Source organism: Siniperca chuatsi, linkage group LG18 (genome assembly GCF_020085105.1).
Source record: "Siniperca chuatsi isolate FFG_IHB_CAS linkage group LG18, ASM2008510v1, whole genome shotgun sequence".
NCBI classification, from domain to species: domain Eukaryota; kingdom Metazoa; phylum Chordata; class Actinopteri; order Centrarchiformes; family Sinipercidae; genus Siniperca; species Siniperca chuatsi.
Genome location: NC_058059.1, coordinates 24,475,291 through 24,495,544, shown reverse-complemented (window position 1 = coordinate 24,495,544; position 20,254 = coordinate 24,475,291). Strand labels below are relative to the sequence as shown.

Genomic DNA, 20,254 nt, shown 5'->3' with positions numbered 1-20,254 from the left:
AAGTTTGCTGAACACAATTTTTGATTACGATTTCATAACTGCAGAACAAAGATACGGATTCCACCATTTTCTTCACGTAGAAAAGTATAGTGTAGAGCAACTCAGGCGGAACCCCTCTGGAGGCCGGCGGCGAAGGCAGGACCTCTCAGGTGGTCAAGCTGGTGGCCGGCAACATAGATTCATCCGCTCTGGAGACCGGCAATGTGGCTGGAGCTCAGGCTTAGCGGGTTGCTGCAGCTCGGGAACAAGAGACAGCTGCAGCTCAGGAGGCTCAGAGGACTGCTGCCCAGTAGGATCTGGTGGCTGCTGCAGCTCAGAGACTGGTGATGGCAGCAGTTCAAGAGCAGGAGGTTGCAGCCCAACCGGAGCAGAACAAGGAGGTGGTTGAGGCCCAGTGGGGACAGGGCATGTCTGCTGGGTCCATGATTGGTCAGATCGTACTGTTGCAGTTTTGCTATGCAGGGAAACAGGGAACACAAGGGACCCAAACGCAGACACACTGGCAGAGCTGGTGCAGTTTTAATCATTTATTAAGAACAAAAGGCTTACTCTGGTAGTCAGGCAGGCAGTGGTCAAAATCAGGAAAGCAGTCCAACAAAGGCAAAAAAATCCAACAGGGAGCAGGCAAAGTCCCAAAAATGTAAAAATGCATTTGTAATATGCATCACAGTAATGTAGATCAACAAGACAGGATCTCAAGATGCTTTTCAATTTAAGGTGATCTTGTATTAACAGGTGTTAATTTACCACACACCAATTAATGCACAGTGAATCTAAGGTTTTTGAGGCCCCTAAAGGTCTGGGGCACCAGGGAAGCTTTCTGCTTTGCTTAAACAAACAGTCTCGCACATCCTTTTTTCTTGTTCATTGTTCAAATGTGTTGCTTCATGATAAAAGCACAGCATTTCAATTATAATTATACCATGTGCTCCTCTCCAGTCAGATTTCAGAAGTTTCAGTTTGAGCAAATTCTATGAAAATCAGACATTTATTCACATATATTCTAATTGACTCCCCTTATTTCACAACAATAGTGCAAATTTTTCTTTTCATAATATTATTTACTTACTTACATTTTAACTATTTATTATTTATTATTTATTACTGTTATCATTTTATTATAAATAATAGTAATAATATTAATACTATCAATACTTGGCCACTTGGGGGCAGCGGAACAAGCTATAAGCACAACAACTGACATTGGTCAGTTTCAGGTGAAACTAGCTATTAACAGATACTCAGGCAGATTCCTTCCTGAGGGCAGGGCTTATGTAACACAGAGTAGCTTAAATTTCTAATTCCCGTCCCATTTCTTCACAATTGAGAATGACTTCCGGATGGGAGCCGAAACGTCTTGATTCTGAAAACAGTGTCCAGATGACTACGACTGAAACCTTTTCAATGAAACAACTGACATACTATCACCTCATTATGCCGAACATATTAGCAAATAGTTGCCTATTTACACATTCAGCAGACACAGAGCAACATTATTATTCATTTGGAGTTGTGTTTGTATCCACCTGATGAATGTTAGTCTAATATTCTCTCTCCCTTTAGCTCTGTTATGGTCTCTACCAACTCCTGAGAAAATTATCTGACTCTTTAGCTGCTAAATGCTCCACTACAGTATGTTCACCAGCCAGTCGCTAACTTGTCTGTCTGCTGTTTGGTGCTCACTCACTGCATCAAAAGTAGTGTACAGTGGGTTTTCAGAGCCTTTTCAATGAAAGCAGCTGCCTGCTGCTGCTGGAAACAAGGTTAATAATAGCTGAGTTGGCAGCTCAACCAAAACAATGAGCTACAAGAGGGTAAAAGCTCTGTAGAGCTGAGGAGAACTGCAAAGTTGGTGGTGAGTCTATGTGGGTTTATCACTACAAGTGACCCCTTTCACATTACACATAGGCCTACTCATTTGATCAACTGTTAATATAAAAACAGATTGGCACAGCTTTGAGTTTTGGCTCACTGATAATGGGTTAAAGTTGTTAGTTTTGTTAATAGTTAAATATTTTTTTTTTACTCAGTGCCTACTCATTAGCTTTTTCTGGTTTTCTGGTCCAGATGAGTAATATACTGTCATGGATATGAGTTTGAAAGCTCCAGAAAACGCTAGTAAGTGGACCTTAAGCTGAGACTTTTGTTTTTGGTCACTTACATTATTGTTATAGGCCATAATTATTCATAAAGATGCCATAAAGGTGCCATAAAGATTGTATTTTTGTTTAAATATAATGAATTTCCTTTGAGCTCAGGCTCTTCTCTTCTACTACATAAACACAGCCTGGTGTTTATGTGCCCAGCATGCAGAGTAACACGGCCATCTCCAACCATTCTACCATTTTGAAGTTATTCAAGTGCTCCTTTCATTCCTCCTGCATTAGCCTGCTTCACTCTGACCTGATAAAAAGTGCATACTTCCTTTTCCTCTGGCAGTCTGGCCCTGTGTGACAAACAGTGGTGTGGACTGAGGGGTTAGGGGTGGGGGACAAAGAGAAAGAGGAGATGAGAGATACTAAGATGCACATGCCTCCTGCATTCAAATCTGTCATCCTGGTACCTTTGTGAAAACTGACCTAGATTGAAGAAAGGCCAAACTCCAGGAGCTTGGGGCTTCTCATCTGCATGCCGGAGAACAGACTGTTCTCTTTCATCGGTCTATTCAAGATGGCCTTGAACAAAAGAGACTGCACTTTGCCAGGGTTTGGTCACATGGCTGTATGCATCACAGTCTCAGGCAGGATCCCATGTTTTTTACAACATGTTCATCATGGAGAAAAAAAATCTCAAAAGTGAGACATGAGTCATTATCTACTGCAGTCAACGAAACTAGTCGGTCAAGTAGAGAAAAAGCCTTCAGCCAGTAACTTGAGCTGCCAGTTGTTGAGGCTCAGCTTTGACTGTCCACACTGGGGAGAGACTGGGACCAGGATGTTTTTCCATTTATTTAGTGATTACCCAGTCTGCCAGGCATGTTGCACTCATGGGAACAGAAAACGCCTTTCACACTGATATGGAGGATTCCCAGTGAGAAAAAACATCTGTAGCATTCCTCCAGCTTTCCATGCTGAGCGGGAATGTGTGTCTGTGAGTTTTATTGTCATATTACAATAATAACTCTGATGATGTCATAGGGATGATAGGGTTATCTCAGCTTGGGCTTTGAGACTGCAAATTTAAAACAGAAAGCCTGAGTTACAAACTGGAGGTGTGGAGTTTGAAAGACAGGTGTCTACCAGGCAGGGAGCGACTAATGAGACACTATTGAGTTGCATCATGGGAAATGTATGATTCAGTGTGTTTGGAGCTTGATTTTTGCCTCCAGCCTTCGTTTCCATGGTGGGTACTGTTTCTCATGGCTCCCATGGTTGCTCTTGTACCCAAGCATCTTGAGGATCACTGCTGCTGAGGCGTATATCAGCTCATTGGTTTCAGTGATGGTTGTGGTAGGGATCGCTCTCAATGCTGCATTCACATCTTCTAGGAGACTTTCTGATGGTACTTCACTCAGCCGTTGTAATTGGCATTGGGGTTGCCTTGTATTCATCCTCGCCATGATCTTATCTTTCAGGTCAGTCGCTGCCTCGTTCAGCGTGATTTCACTTGGGGCTTCGTACCGAATCTCTGGTTGGGGAGCCGCCGCTTGCTCCCCTCTGACCTGTAGTCCTGGCTCCCTCTTGCTGAAAAACTAGTCCATGCATTTGTTAATTCTAGGCTGGATTATTGCTTTCAATTCCTTATTATATCCTCCCAGAATGCAGGGTTACTTGTGGTTCCTAGAGTGTCTAAAAGTAGAATGGGAGCCAGAGCCTTCAGGTGTCAAGCTCCTCTCCTGTGGAATTACGTCCCAGTTTGAGTTTGGGACGCAGACACATCACCACATTTATGAGTAGGCTTAAGCCTTTCCTCTTTGATAAAGCTTATAGTTAGGGCTGGCTCAGGTGAGCCCCTTTTGTGCTTTCTCACCTCCTTCTGTCGCTTCTTGCAGGTATTTCTGCCTCTGAGCTGTAGAGTCTGGATCGATTGTGGGCCTCCTACTGCCCCCATGTTTCAGCTTATTATCACTATTATTTTATTACCACTACTCACTCTCTCTCTCTCTCTCTCTCTCTCTCTCTCTCTCTCTGATGGCCGCCCACCTAGAGCGTCACCAAGTGCTTGCTCATGATGGGAATTGTTAGGTCTCTGTAAATATTATGAAGAGTACGGTCTAGAATAGCTCTATATGAAAAGTGCAATGACATAACTTCTGTTATGAACTGGCACTACATAAATACAATTGAATTGAATCACACATCATCAAGTCAAAAACTCAATAGCCAGCTAACTTGGTTAGTGTTAGCTTGCCAGCTAAAATGCTTCACAGTTAAAAGAGTGTCCCTTTAGCAGTATGCTAAAATTATTAACAATTACCTGCACTGGTGTAGTTTTATAACTAAAGTTAACTGATGCTAGGTAGCTAGCTGAGAAGGCTAGTGCTCAGTGTGTTTAGCTACCACTATTTTCAGGTAAGCTAGCTAGCAACACAGTTAGAAAATGGGAAGACTAAGTAGTTGAAAAATAAAATGAAAATAAGTAAAAGGTGAATTGAAGACTAAAATAAATACATTTATTTATTTTATGAAATGATTGGCATGTGAAGACCAATAACAGGTCACAATAGCTTGACAAAGTTAAGTACTGTAGGGCTATAGGTTAAAACACAAAAAAGAGGATCTTACATAGATTAAGATATACAGTGTTGTTGTTGCTATAATATCATAGCTGAACTTGGGGCCTCCTGAGCATCTTGTGCTGTTATCATGTGTACTAAATCACAAGCTCCAGTGCCCCAGGTCATTTCCTACCACACAGTTTTCTTCTCCTATTATTCCTGCTTGCCCCTGAACTTCCCCCATTTCCTGTTCTTGACCCCCAAATTGTTCCTCAGACATATTGTTGGGGCCCACTGACCTATAAAACACAGTCAATGCATCAGCAGTCTTTGGTGGCTCTTGAGGAAATTAAAGACATGTTAGTGAAGGAGGAGTGAATGAACAGTGGCTGAATGCTGTAAGTGACTGACCCAATATATGCTTTTTCAAAGAAAAACATATACACACACACAGACAGTTCTCCACTTAAACATTTCAAGTAAAACATGTAGATTAGAGTACTGTCATGTTACTGTATATTGATATTTTCTTTCCTCCTAAAGCAACAAACATTTTATACAAATGTCCAAAATACATTCAAAATATTAAACAATCACAAGTTCAGTGCCATTAAACCTGTTCTCTCATGAATGACTGAGAACATCCCCAACATGTCTCTACCAGACATGAACACATCAGTCAGTGGGCCACTCTATCACACTGAAGTGGTCTGTCTGGGCTTCAGCCTGCTATTGATCTGTGGACTGACTTGGCTGACTTATTGTCCCAGAGACCAGCCCTGTCTCCTAGAAATTACATTTATATACAACTAATTAGCAACAGCAAATACGTTTTTGAGGGAAATGTAATGCCGACCGAATTACGTTTTCTATTAACATAATGAAGAAATGTTGTTAATTAACAGCAAGTCGCAAAAATGTTGATATGGAACGTATCAGTAAAATTTTCACTGACAACCTATTCATTTTTTTCCTGCCAAAATAGGCAGTCTTGCAATACACTGTCCACTTGTGGTGACTACAGCATTATTCAACTTTTTTATGGTTATGTTATTGACATTTAACTGAAATTACAATCAAGTGCTTTTGTTACCTAACCACAGGAGTCTGGATGCAAACCCTGGATTCTGGTGTCACAGTCCTGCACTTTGTACGGCCGCCATCCACCTCAACCACCTCCTTGCAACTCCAGCGCGGTACATAACTGTACTGTTTCATTCACTAAAAGAAATGTTGTTTCTGAACATAATCTAGGCAGCGATTATATTGTCAACACAACGTAAGTATGAAAACACTTTAGTAATATACAAACATAATTTCTAAGAGACAGGGTTGCACAGACCAGTGGTTATTGGGGAGGAAGAGATTATGCTTAAGAGACACTAAACTGAGGAAACGTACTAGTTAACAGATAGGATGATGTGGTGCTCTGTATATATCTGTTTTGATACACTGAGCTACAGTTACTTTGAAAGTTAGTTTAAGGTAGTTTAAAAACCTCAATTTTTAAACTTGGTGACTCTAGTAACATGGTTTTGGGTCAACGATGAGAACCTAGTTGAGTTAGAATAAGCCAGTATGATACAGTATTTAGGCTCAATGGGAACATTTGAAAAGACTCCTTTACATATTCACAACATCTGCCCTTTAATTAGACCTTAAAGGATCTGTTTGGTGATGTTATACATTTTTCTTATTAACAACAAACCCCATGTGCAGAGCCAAAACAACAATGACTGTATCCTCCTAAAAAGTATTGTCTATCCAAAGCCTGATATATCTTATTCCTCTGTGCCATAGAGCTCCATTGTTATCCACAAACTATCTAAAAACTATTAAAAACACATCAGTGAGCCACACTGTTGCACTGGGTGACATCTTCCTTCATTTCCATGAACACACACACTGTAGTTTATTTTGACTCAGTCCCACATACACTGTACTGCTGTCATAAATACTCACTTCAGCAGTGCATGATTAGTCCAACAAATGCACTATTTCCTCCTGTTTGGTCACTGTAGTTTTTAGCAAACATTACTCACTTTATCCCAACTTTTATTATTGTACAATATGTATGATGATATAACCAGTTTTGCTCATTGCTTAATAAATAAACAGAAACATTGCGGAAAAAAGGGATACACAACACTGATGACTTCATGGAACCTTCTTTTTAACAGATGAGTGCAGAGTGTGTGAGAGCAGACAGGATGGGCCGAGTGGGGCCCAGCCTGGGGCCCAGACACAACAATAAGCTCCTTTATTACGGGCTGACACTGAAGACAGCAGGGGCACACCCTGTGGGCTCCTCATGCATATCAGCATATAGGCATGCGTGGAGACACATTCACAGGCTCATAAGAAGAAAAAAACCTTACACAGACACTGAGTGGACACTGTCTACAACTTTGGTGCAAACAAAATAACTCATGTTTCAACCAATGGCTATTAAAGGCCCCAAACACAAACAACTTAGTTTTAATGTGCTGATGAGGTCAAGCTTCCACTGTGGCAGATATGCAGCGCTAACATTAGCCTGAATTGAAGTTCTAGAGTTGTGTCAAAACCATTTAAACACATCAAAGAGGATCCACAAAGTACTTCATAAGTGCTGCCACACTTAAGAAGTGTGGCAGCACTTCACAGAAGTGATATTAAAGTGAAAAGAAAAATATTGATGCAAATTAAATTCCAGCGCTAACTTCATCAGTGGGTATCTTCTCCACTGAGGAAATGATTAATAAAAGTTCTCAAAGGGAAAGACTTAAAAGAATGTCAACATCAAAGCAGCAGCAGCAGAGATATGGTGATTTTTAGTCCCTAGTATGGGTCGAGCTCCAAAAACACTGGATCTTACATTTCCATTATTGCAGCCAAATCTTTGTTAATGTGATGTATTTCCTTTTGAAACAGGGTGTTCAAGGGGAACATTAAGGATGTAATGATACTATTTAATGGGACCTTTAAGAGGTATGGTCTCACCCAGAAAAAAAGCAATGGAATAATAATTTTTCCATTGCTTTTTTTCCGTATAATTTCTGTATAATTTTTCAAAATTTCTTAGATTCTTTGTGTAGCAACATCAAAAAGATGTTGCTTACAAGACTCTACTCATGTTTGGAAATGCAGTACATTTACACTTGAAAAATAAACCAAAAATACACAAATTGTTGAATGGACAAATTCCTGAATTGTCCCATAATGCAATGCTGCTGCGGAAATAAAGAAGCTACTCGCAGCTGGCCAAAAGTGAAATGGGTATCATGAATCATGTTGATGTCTGAATGAAAGATGGAACTGAGCTACTGTGCAGCCTAATTCAATTGAAAAATAATATCAGCCTTCAGTGAGTGCCTGTTGAGTTTAGCCAGACCACAGTGAAGGAAGCACAGATGGAGAGCCGGTGTTGGCAGACAAGGGTTCATAACAGTCAACACTGTGGTTTAATGATGGCCAGGAAGTTACCATTAGGATTAATGCTCAGGGACCATGAAGATCCACTGCAAACTATATTAAAATCTGGCCTATAGTTTAGAGTTACCATGTCATGGGATTTTTACTGATGATGATGATAGGAGATAGATCAGGCAGTCACCAAAATTATTAGGGGTCAGTAGTTCTAGAAAATACCTCTGAAACAAAATGTTGGAAAAACAGATTGGCAACTCAGGACCCCAGTGCTACAGTAGCAGGGCAACAATAAACAAATACATCTAATACTATGAAGATCAGCACATAACATATTTTATTGTATTTACACACAATGGGGGATGAAAAATTCAGGTCCTTTACTTTAAGGAATGGTTTAGCATTTTGGGAAATACACATATTTTCTTTCTTTCTGAGAGTGAGATGTTCAGATGGATACCAATCTCACATCTCTAGGATATATTGATATTAGTCTTCAACTCACTCTCAGAAATAATGCAAATAATGTTTCCCAAAATGTTGAACCATTCCTTTAAGTTAAGTATGTATGTTTGGTTGGGGTGGAGCTAATTTTGATTACTTTATACTGTACAATATATTTTATAAGATAATATATAGCTTATTATATGCTAATTTTGGATACAAAATGTCAATCTGCAAACTGTTTGTTGTCAAATGTAGTGAAAGTAAAAGCAATGTAGTGAATCTGAAGTAGTAAATAACACATATACATATGTATGTATGTATGTATGCATGTGGCAAAAAAAAAGAAAAACAAAAATGTGTATTTTGCTCCTGTGGCGTGTCTGACTGTATTACAGTGCAGCAGTCAGTAAGACGATACCACAGTCTGTTTTTCCTCTTGTGAGTTCAGAGTGCTTTCACAGAAAACCACAGTCACACACACAAAGAAATAACTGCTCACAGACAGCAACAGCTGGATGACTTACCACTGGAGCAGTTGGAGCCCCCCCAGCCCGGCTCACACTGGCAGGTGTTGGGGGCCATACAACGGCCGTGAACACAGCTCTCTGCACAATGAGCTGGACATGGAGGAGACAGGAAGACAGGCATCAGTACAGTCAAAGACTTTTAACTAAAGTTTAACTAAATGAAAGTTTCAATTTATTCTTTCCCTTTAACAGAGCTGTAAAATTAAGACGTGACACTTGAATCTGACTTAAAGTCGTAAAATTAGGACTTCCAACTCTACTTGGACTCTGTTGTGAGACTTGCTTACTTAAGACTTCCATGTCTGAAGACTCAACTTGACTTAATCCAAAACAGGATCAGACCACTTCAGTTATAACTTCACTAACCTACTTTTAAACAATCATTGTTTTCTTTTCTAAACGATTTTCATGGAAAATACCCAGATTGAGGAAGCGTGTTCTCTCCTTAATATGAATAAAATACAAATACCGTGCTGATTTTACACTGGCTTACTTGCTTAAAGCATTAATCGTCAGTTGTTGTTTGGCCACTTGGTGGCAGAACTTCAGGACAAGTTCAAAACAACTTATTTGACTTATTAGTAAGTAAGTAAGTAAGTAAAACTTTTTTATATATAGAGCACCAAAGAAGTGGTCATTGACTTTAGTCATCAATGATGATATATCTGTTAACGGTTTAAATTTCTCTGCATACAGATTTCTAGCACTCTTAAGCACCACTTAACTGGTCTGGTAAGACTGACTGCATACCAGTGCACTTTCAATCTGTGCACTATTGAAAGTATTCTTACAGGAGGTTTAATTCTGTGTTTTGGTAACCGGTCTGTGTTTGACCTAAAGCAACTCAACAAAATTATTAAGCAAGCCTCAAATAATAGGGAGCAATCAGCCAGACTTAAATGCGATATGATGTTAAGTGCAGAAAAAATGCACAAGCTATCATAAGCCACAACAAGCATCCAGGCCATAATTTCTTTTCACTGCTACCACTGGGTAAGTGATATTGTAACATCAAGGCAAACAACACTCCCTTGAATCAAAACCAGAATTAAAAAGTGCTTCACAGTTACAAAAACTAATCAAAACAAAAAGAATAATAAATAAGGGTGGTGTTTATATCCACCTGATCAATGTAAGTCTAATATTCAGTCTCCTTTTATCTCTGTTTTGGTCTCTACCAACTCCTGAGAGACATATCTGGCTCTTTAGCTGCTAAATGCTCCACTATGTTCACCTGCAAGTCTTTGTCTGTACACTAACTGCTCAGCACCAAACAGCAGTGATTTATCAGAGCTTTTCCACTGAAAATCTCTACATCTTCCATCAGTGAACCATCACACTTTGAAATAAACAAACCCATTTAATTAACTAGGCTTCGCAGTATTTTTTGAAATTCTAGTGTGTAAAACTGACTCCCTCCAAAGAAAAAGTACTAAATTTAACCTTAATGGAATTTGACTTAATTTCCAATCTGAATCCCATCTGGAAAGGCCATGCTGCCTGAAGCATCTGGTAAATCCTCCTCCTCCTGCAGTGTTTTGTCAAGAAGCTCAGTGAGATTCTCAGAACAGCATGTGATAGTTGCTTATACAACAGAGCCTTTTCACACCAAAATAAATTCCCCTCTGAACTCCCGGGGCACATCATCACAGCCCCTGCATGAATCAAACTGTGGTCTCCATCTCCACCAAAGCACACAGATATGACTTCTTTTTTTAAATAACCAACTACTTCCACCATCATAACAGCAGGCTGTGTTTTAACATAATGTTTTCTTTTACTGTTGCTGCTGAACAGCAGTTGTTTTTGCCACTGGCCACTCTTCACACCTGTCACTGCCTGCTGGCTACTGACAAAGAGGGTGGGGGGTGCGCAGTAGCTTCAATGGCAAGTAAAGTCACTGTAAAAACAACACATGTAGAAGACACAGCTTCTGTTTTTCTGACAAGTGACAGTCATTCAACTGAACTATGTTTCCCAGTTTCCTCAGCATGTAGATGCAGTATGTAATCACACGTTGCTCCAAAATCTCCCGCAGGGTTGAGGTGTGGTGACTGAAAGCCATAGCATATGATTCACATCATTGTAATACTCAAACTATTCAGTGATCTGCATTATGCATTTATTTTATTACTCCACTCATTTATCCAGGCTTTTCCTTTGAAATTGGTCACCTGTCTGTATGTCACAAAATGACGTAAATGTTTGCAAAATCACATATTAAGTACCTGTTCTGCAATAAATGGGACCAGACTTCATATGTTTAAAACAAGGACTTCAATAACTAGTCTTGTTTGTTTTGAATTATGGCTTGGTTTTAATCATTAATTTGGTTTTGCTTGTGAAACTGACAGCAATATCCAAACACATCATGTTTGCATATGCTGCGTTTCCATTTTGATATATTTGAATAGTTGGGTGTGTGAGTGGAAAGAGTTGAAAAACAATGAGAATTCCATTCATATAGGTACACAAGCACACCTTCTGTTTGCCATGAACTACTAAAACATAACTTTTATATGATGTCTGTTTTAAACAGACTAATAACCACCCAGCCAAATCCATCTAGTCACGCAGAACACTCCATACAATTCTGGCTTACAGTAATATATTCAGCAACATCTTAACTGCGGCCCAATGACATATTTTGTCTGAGCATCAGCACCTTCAGTATCTAGTTAAACCTTTTACCCCTGTACAATACTTGTCCACATCATCATTTTGGTTGTCAGTATTTGACATACACACAAGATAGAAAATATGATAATCTATCCATCCTTATACTTAACATTTTTAATCAAGTTTGAATGGTGTCAGTTAAGCTGAATGTGTATCAATAAGTTTAGGACCACTGTCTGACAATGCGACTGTTTATGGATTTGACAGTGGTGATTGTGAAACTGTGTGTGTGTGAAAATACTTACGAGCACAGATCTCTCCATTCTCGTAGAAGCCTGGGCAGCACTGGGACTTTCTCCTATACATGGTCTTCTCCCCTCTGCGATACGCTGTCCGATAGCTCACCCTGCACACAGACAGAAAGTGAGGTCACATACAGGATCAGGCACTCTGTAAAGGAAATGCTACTAGAGGCATACACCCAATGCTGTTTAGTTTGTGCTCATTTCATCACGTGATATAAAATTTGGAGTGGAGTGGATTGTCTATGTATGGAACCAGCTATCATTAATCTTTTTTAACTCTGTCCTGAATGAAGACCCACTGACGCCAAAACCAGTCTGGGTTATAAATCATAATCATGCCTAATTAAGTAAAGACTTTTAATACACAGTACCTTACTCTACTTAGGAGTATGTGAAGAATTAGTTTCTTCTTTTTCTCTAGAAGCAGCTGATAGCATCAACAACCACAATAGACTGTGCAGTTAGTCATGGTGAACCTTTCGGGTCAATTTAACAGTATTTCCAGGTTTGAGGATTAAATATGTTCAGTTTTGGGTTCTAGCCCCATGCGACCCTGGACTGGATAAGCAGGTATAAATGAACAGATGGTAGATATACCATACAGTAAATAGGCTAAAGCATGCAAAAACTGTTGTATGGTCAATAAACCAACATTCTCTCCACACACACACGTCTGTATCAGGCCTCAGTGATGTGGTCCTCACCTGTGTCTGGTGCACTTGAACCAGTTGAGGATGTCGGGGCAGCTGGTGTAATAAATCTGATCAAAAGGATGGGCGTACGACTCCTGCACGGTCACTGAGTAACTGAAACCACAGGAAGAGAGAGAGGAGAGAGAGACCGGACATGAGTAGAATCAGTGTGTGTGTGTGTGTGTGCGCAGGGAATTCATGCATGACATCCTACCACCCATGTTTATCCAACAGGAGTCCCCTGTGGTCCCGTTAGCTGACAAACACCTCTGCTCTGCCTCCACTAACCAGTGACTGTTGGAATCGGGGCATCATTAAGCTCTCTATGTGTGTGTGTGTGTGTGTGTCCCTCTGCTCCAGTAAGCTCTGTGTACCACTACCCACTGCACTCTGTGTGGCCCTGCATTTCTGTGGCTTCCATTAGTGAGCATTGTATAAAGACTTGAGTGATTGTGTCTAACAGGCAAATCAATAAGACTTTGGGGGGGGCGGTGACAAAAACTACCTTATGACTGCCTCATGAGCTGGTCTTACCACAGACTCTTTGAATGCATTTTTCACTTCAGTTACTTACTGTATCACTTTTGGCTGCAGTTTATGATTATTTTTATTATCAGTTAAAGTATTGTTATGTGCCAATAACAGTTAGTCTTCACATGGTTTATTTAGTTTAGCCAAAATTCTGCAAAATATTCTGTTTATAAAGGATATGAAACAGAGAAAAGCAGCAAATCCTCACATTGAATAAAATGTATTTAGGTTGTTTGGTATTTTGATTGAGTTCATGATACATTACTTATAAGACAAATCGATTACCAAATCACTGATACATTTTCTGTCAACTGACTGAACTCAGTTTCACACTTATATCAGTAAAACAAGGGTTTCAACTATTATTTTTGTGACAATGTGAAAAATCAAATGAACCTAAACCCAATGACAGTGATATAAACAGAAGCAAATCCTCACATTGGAGAAACTGACACCAGAGAATGTTTGTACAGAACATTTGTGCTTTATAAATAAACTATTGATTATAAAAAATGTTACAGATTAATTTTCAATCACTACCATTATTACATAAAAATGATTCAATTTGCAACTACTGTTAGAAGCCAGGGTCAAACGAAATCCAACCTTGGCCCCAACAAATACTACAGATTTTATTTCCCCTGACTTTATTTTATTCTCAGGCAGAGCTTACTCCAGGAAGCTGCACCAGTTCAAATCTCAGCATATCAATTAAATATAATAAACCATCTCTAATTTATCACCTAAAATGAACCATTAGGTTTTTGGCACTTGTTGGGACCTTACAGGCGTCATTCAGGGCAAAAGAGTTCCCAGGATCGTTTAACTATCTGCACTGACTACTGTCTACTAACTGTTGCAGGAATGTTCACCGCCCATTCATATTTACCTCCCATAATAACAGCAAATGTTCAGGTAATTATGTAGTGAAGACTGGTTTAATTAAAGTTTCATAAGTTAACTGTGAATTTTATGCCTCTACAAATCTAAAGCTCATTGCAGTAAATCATTTTTCAATTATTCTTTTTTGTTCACATTTACAAGGTAACTTGGAAGACAATTCCTGGAGAAGTTCTTCAAACAGCCCAAAGCAGCAGATATTTATTTTTAAAGACTTAATTGGCAAAGCTTTATTTTACGCATTTGTAAATTCTGAATAATTTCCTTATCATCTCCAATACATTTCCTGGAAAAAACTATGCAATTTGGTTCTAATTATAGGGAAAATAGAGATGGTAATCAATTAGCACATTTCCAGATAATCAATTCCAACTAATTGTCTTTTAGTCACTGCATGGCATACATAGCTGAACATGCAAAAATGTGAAATGTGTCTACAGGCAAGCAACAATTCAACATATGTGGAGAATAAAGTCGGCAATAATAAATGAATGAAAATTTACTTGGTTTTAAATAGAGCTGTCTATTTACATAGTTCTTTTCAGTAAACTTTTTTTTGTGGTAAACTTTTTGTCATGTGGTTATCTGAACAACACCAGCAAAAAACCTTTAAAAAAAGGTAATTGTTTTCTTTGTTTTTACTCATACCAGAACATAAGTTCCTTCAACAATAAGCATTTTTTTCCTGCTTTCTCCTGCTGACTGACTTTTTTTAAATTACCATTGTTCAGAAAAAGCACAGCAAATTCATTCGCTTTGTGCCACAATTTTCCCAAAAATCTTAAGAACTTGGTGAGACTCTTAAGAAGCCTCATTATCATTAACTTGATAAACTGTGTGTGTCTCAGATCATCCTCTGCTCTTCACTGTCTTGTCTTTCTCTGAATCTTTCTCTGTAATCAGTCTTCAGGACAACACAGAGGGAGGCTCTAAGTGCGTATGCAGCTGTTTCCTCAGATTAGTCAGTGAAAGGCAATATAGCTGGGAAATCTGCCTCCACCTTTCTTCTTATACATCTCACTTAATGGATTTCCAAGCTTACTTTTAATTCGGAAATCAGACAAACAACAATTTGTCTTGAAAATGTGTCACTTTTTCAAGCTTTTACAGTGAATGGTCTTTAGATAATATCGGGGTATAATTTCACTCATTAACACCTTGTTTCATGTTTGTTTAATCTATATGCAAACAGAAATGTAAAAAACAAACATGTTAATGAGTGAGCTTTAGAGGCACTGGTAGGTGTATTTCTGAACTTTGGACAGAGTCAAGCTAGCTGTTTCCACCTGCTTCCAGTCTTTATGCTAAGCTGGGCTAACGACATCCTGACTCCAGCTACGTACTTAAGCAAGGATTCAGAATAAAAACATTGCTGCGTTAAAACAGCGCTGCGTTAAAACAGCTCAGGGGCTGTGTTGGTGGGGGGTGTGTTGTTTAAACCAATCAGTTAGCTAAACTTCAAGCATGCCTTTAGGATATAAAAACCTGGATGACGTGCAATTTTCTGATGTTAAACTCTTCTTCTCGTCTTCTGAAAAAAGAAAGAAATCCCGCACATTGTTCTTGCTCAGCATCACTATTTATAGTCCAGAGAGACCGAAACGTTAGTATGATTAATAAATAGTGATGCACCACCATAAGGAATCTCAGGATATGTCCTTTAACTTCCACATAAAACAAACTTCAAAGAAAGCCTTTTTTCACCTATGTAACATTGCAATAATCCAGCCTAGAAGTACCAAATGCATGGACTAGTTTTTCTGCATCATTTTGAGTCAGGATGTTCCTGATTTTTGCAATTTCTTAAATCAGGCTGCCCGAATAAGTCCTTTAAGACTCTCCAGTTGATCCAGAATGCTGTGGCACGTTTACTGACAAGAACTAGGAAAGGAGATCATTTTTCTCCAATATTAGCTTCTCTGCACTGGCTCCCTGTAAAATCTAGGATAAAATTTGAAATCCTTCTCCTCACCTACAAAGCTCTTAATGGTCAGGCACCATCGTATCTTTAAGAGCTCATAGTACCCTATTACCCTACTAGAACACTGCGCTCTCAGAATGCAGGGTTACTTGTAGCTCCTAGAGTCTCCAAAAGTAGAATGGGAGCCAGAGCCTTCAGCCACTGAGGTCCAAGCCCTTTAAAGAAATGATTGCATTATTGTGACTGACCTCTCCCAGTGGCTGCAAACATTGGGATCCTCCAGGTTGAGGGAGGAAGTGATGTAAGGCAGGAAACAGAAGACCACAGCCAATAGGACTGTCCTAAGGCAGCGCAGGGACACAGCCATCTCAGTCAGAGCTGCACCTTCAGACAAGGAAGGATGAGAAGAGGACACAAGTTAACTGTCTGCATCGGAAGGTTCAGTTTAGTATAGTAGTTAAACAATGGTAAAAAAACATTAAAAAATATGCGTATTGTATGTTTGTGTCAAAGGTGGGACAAAGTCAATGTTTTGCAAGTCACAAGTGAGTCTCACGTCTTGGCTATGGAGTCCTTAGTCAAGAACAACAAGCCCCAAGTCAAGTCTATGTCCTAAACTATGTGTTTTGAGCCTTTAACAAGCCATTATGCACCCTTCACCAAAGTCAATACCATTCTAAATTATGAACACCGTAACAGGACTGTAAATTTACAGAAGCAATAAATGCTTTTTAAAATGTGTTTTTACTTTCAAATAAACTTTATAACATTTAAAAGCAATATGATCTGGTGTGCCTTTTGAATCCCTAATTAATCAAATTGGATTCAGCTTTCAACGTTTAACAAGTTAAAAAAATAAACTCAAACATTCAATTGAGATCTCAAACCTGAAAATAAATGAGCATCAAGATATCAAATGTTGATTGGACATGTATCTGACACATTGAAATAACACCTGTAGCTGACTGACTTTAACACATTATTTTTCACAAGCTACAAGATGCAAATACCGGAGGTCCTGATTCTTAACTATTTAGTTGAAGTTAAAGTGCCCCTCTAGACACGTTTTAAAGTATGTAAAAATACTCACAAATTTGTTTAACATTGTTATCCCCCCCAAAAAACAAAAAAAAAAAAACTCAGAAAAGGGGCTGGAAGCACAGCTACTCTTTCTTCCTCATTGAGAAATTCTGGATCTATGAATGCCCCGCCCACCACCGCTGCTTGTTAGGTTGACCGGTGCCGGTGATAGCGATGCGTGTCAAGATGGCTAGAGTCAAAGGAAACATTAGAGAGACTCAGCCACACATGTTTGAGCCCCAGTCAGACGCAGATGAGGAGTCTATTGTGCACCAAAATCGGTGACTAGCAGACGTATCAGAATGGTAAGTGTAGTTAGTATCTTTTATTTGTTTATGTTGTTTGTTAGCATGCAACTGGCAGTGGCTGACACAGCGTCAGTGGTTGTGAAACATACAATATCTGCTACGATGTTACAGTGTGTTCACATTATTATTACATAACGTTAGTAGATAGTTGAGGGAAGCTCCAGGGTCCAGTTTACATTAAAAAAAATGCACTCTTCCATGTATAAGCTGTTGTCTGTCTTCTGCTCTGCACTGACTAACACACTTTTCACGCCTTCTTGTGCAATGTGATTGGCTGCTGTCAGATTGATTCAAAGTATATCTGTTGTTGAGGAGTTGATTTGCTGTTTTTTAGGGATGGCAATATTGGTCCAGACAAAAATATCTCAACAACTACTGGATGGATTGTCTTTGGTAGAGACATTTATGTTCTCCTCAAGCTGAATTCTAATGACTTTGTTGACCCTTAAACCTTTCTAGCACAATCAGGTCAAAATTTCAGTTTTTCCAGTACTTTGGTTTATGACCAAATACCTGCAAAACTAACATTCCCCTTTAGTGCTAATTAGCAAATGTTAGCATGCTAACACGCTATACTACAATAGGGAACATGGTAAACATTATACCTGCTAAACATCACATGTTAGCGTTGTCATTGTGAACATGTTGGCGTGTCAATACTGCCTCAAATAGCCACTAGCATAGCTGTAGACTCACTGTTAGTCTGGGTATTATAAAATGTTTAATGTTTGTGCTTAGGCATGCTATCGAGTCATTCCAAGTCCAAGTCACGTCACCAGTCATGGGGTTTCAAGTCTTTTGTAATCAGATACAGAAATCAGAAGTCATGTGACTCGAGTCCATACCTCTGGTTTGTGTGTATGTGTATGAGGATATTTGTAGGGTTTTGCACACTGTGTATGTTGAATTTAGCTTATCCGCAGTCTGAATTTGTAACATCTAATCTTTTCTCTTTGTTCTACTTTGTTTCTACTTTTTACGTTTCCTCATCGAAAGTCTTTGCTTTTGCTTGAACAATCTGATCAGAATGAGAATTCGAGAGGACCTACAGACTTTGTAATTTGTAGCATTCTTTAACCACTAAACACATTAGTCACACACACTTTCAATGAGAACCTTCAATTTCCAAAGTGGTGCCTTTAGTCTAGCAACATAAATGTTTGATTAAAACAAATCTAGGTCATATAATCAACAGTATTCAACACAGTTCTATCTTTAGTGGCTGTTGTGTAACCACAAATATGAAGATACTCAGTTCTGTTTTACACATCTGTGGTATTTTGTTTACCACAATGACAGACCTCCAGTAAGCAAATAGTTCCACAGTCCTCTGGTGTTATTTAGTTATTTCAAAGCTTCTTATAATGATAAGGAAGACTTTATGAGGCACATACAGTTTCTGTCAAAGCTTCTACAGTTTGATACGACATCTGAGTTAATTTACTTTCAAAAGAAAAAACAGAATCGTGACACTGAATTCACAAGAAAAAATAGAAACTATAGACTAATAAAAACTAGAATGCTGCAGCTATAATAATGTAAAATGGAAATATTCTACATTATATATCATTTTATACACATTTCCCCAAAATTCAGCCTTACATATTTGCTTTCAAAACTGTAGGATCTCCACTAGAATTTAAAATAAAGTTCTGTTGGTTTGAACAAAGTTTGTCTGTACATCATTTGCTGGTAGAGAAAAATCTACCTGTGCATCTTGCAGGATTGAATAATTTAAAGCTTGTAGTTTTTATTGGAAGCTGTTTTTTTGTCTGTTTCCAGGCAGCAAATAAGATGGTTGCTGGTTTCTCTGTGGGTTTCACTAACAAACTAGAAATATCTCATCCCTCTAACATATTTCAGCTTCAGTGCTGGTGTAGATATTCAGCCATGAGTTTGGTTTGTACCAGGGCCGTAGCGAAGATTTTAGAAAGGCCACGAGTCCCCCCCAACGCACTCCATTTTTTAAAGATTATGTTACTATTAACAATGTAACATTTCAGTCATTCAAATCACATGAAATGGATTATTATATATTTAGTGTTGATATTTGGCATCTAGGCTCTGACCTAGTCACTCCCCACAAAGGGGTTTTTTCGGGTCTGAGTCACCCCTCCCAACAATCGCGGGGGCGTTCCCGATTTGAGGCTGGTCAGAACCGATTATCTGCCCAAATCATCCTGTAGTGAGAGGTGTTTACAGGCATAATCTTATTGTTACCGACTGGATCAGAGTCTCCCCGATTTGTAAGCATAAATTAAATCCTGTAGTGTGAAAGGAACAGCGACGGAATACTGAGCAGAAACCTGCAATAGCCAATGAGAGCGAGCTGACCGGATGATTGCAGGGAGAGAGATCAACTGCTGGGTGAGCTAGGTTGACTTTTAACAAGAGCGGCTCACTGCGCTGCCAATTCATAAGCTTGTGTCAACAGAAACAGTCTGTGCTTTTATGTGTGTACTTGCTTGCGCTCCATGACTTTATTCAGTTTTGTCTTTTTTTTGTTTTTCGGTGCAAAACATAGCACACACAAGTGCAACCAGCTGCCATGTTTGGTTTTTTCTTAAGTCACGTTTGAACACGCGAGTTTCTGCGAGATCCCAAGTCTCTGGAATTGCCACACTGAAATCGTTTAATGTGTGGTCCTACGTCTTGACTGAATCGTCTGGTGTATGCGTTCTTACGATTAAAATATTAAAAATTGGTTAAAACTGACGTTATGTCTGTGGGCTCCCACTTTTTTAAAATCGGTTAAGATTTGAAAATCCTCTAGTGTGCACTAGGTATTAGTGGTGTGGTGGCAAAAGAGTGAACAGAGCACGGCTCTTCTGTGGCAAAGAAAATCTCTTTTCTTTTCTC

General features: G+C 39.1%; 1 protein-coding gene across 3 annotated transcripts in view; it reads right to left on the bottom strand.

Moving 5' to 3' along the window:
- Window positions 1-20,254, bottom strand: part of megf10 (multiple EGF-like-domains 10) — a 94,461-nt gene that overhangs the window by 63,663 nt on the left and 10,544 nt on the right. For all 3 annotated transcript variants that reach the window (XM_044173376.1, XM_044173373.1, XM_044173374.1), the window contains exons 2-5: window positions 16,256-16,391; window positions 12,668-12,769; window positions 11,964-12,064; window positions 9,037-9,129 (exon numbers count right to left, since the gene is read on the bottom strand). In XM_044173376.1, coding sequence (XP_044029311.1) covers window positions 9,037-9,129; window positions 11,964-12,064; window positions 12,668-12,769; window positions 16,256-16,374 — 415 coding nt within the window. In that variant the 5' untranslated portion in view covers window positions 16,375-16,391. The remainder of the gene's footprint in view (window positions 1-9,036; window positions 9,130-11,963; window positions 12,065-12,667; window positions 12,770-16,255; window positions 16,392-20,254) is intronic.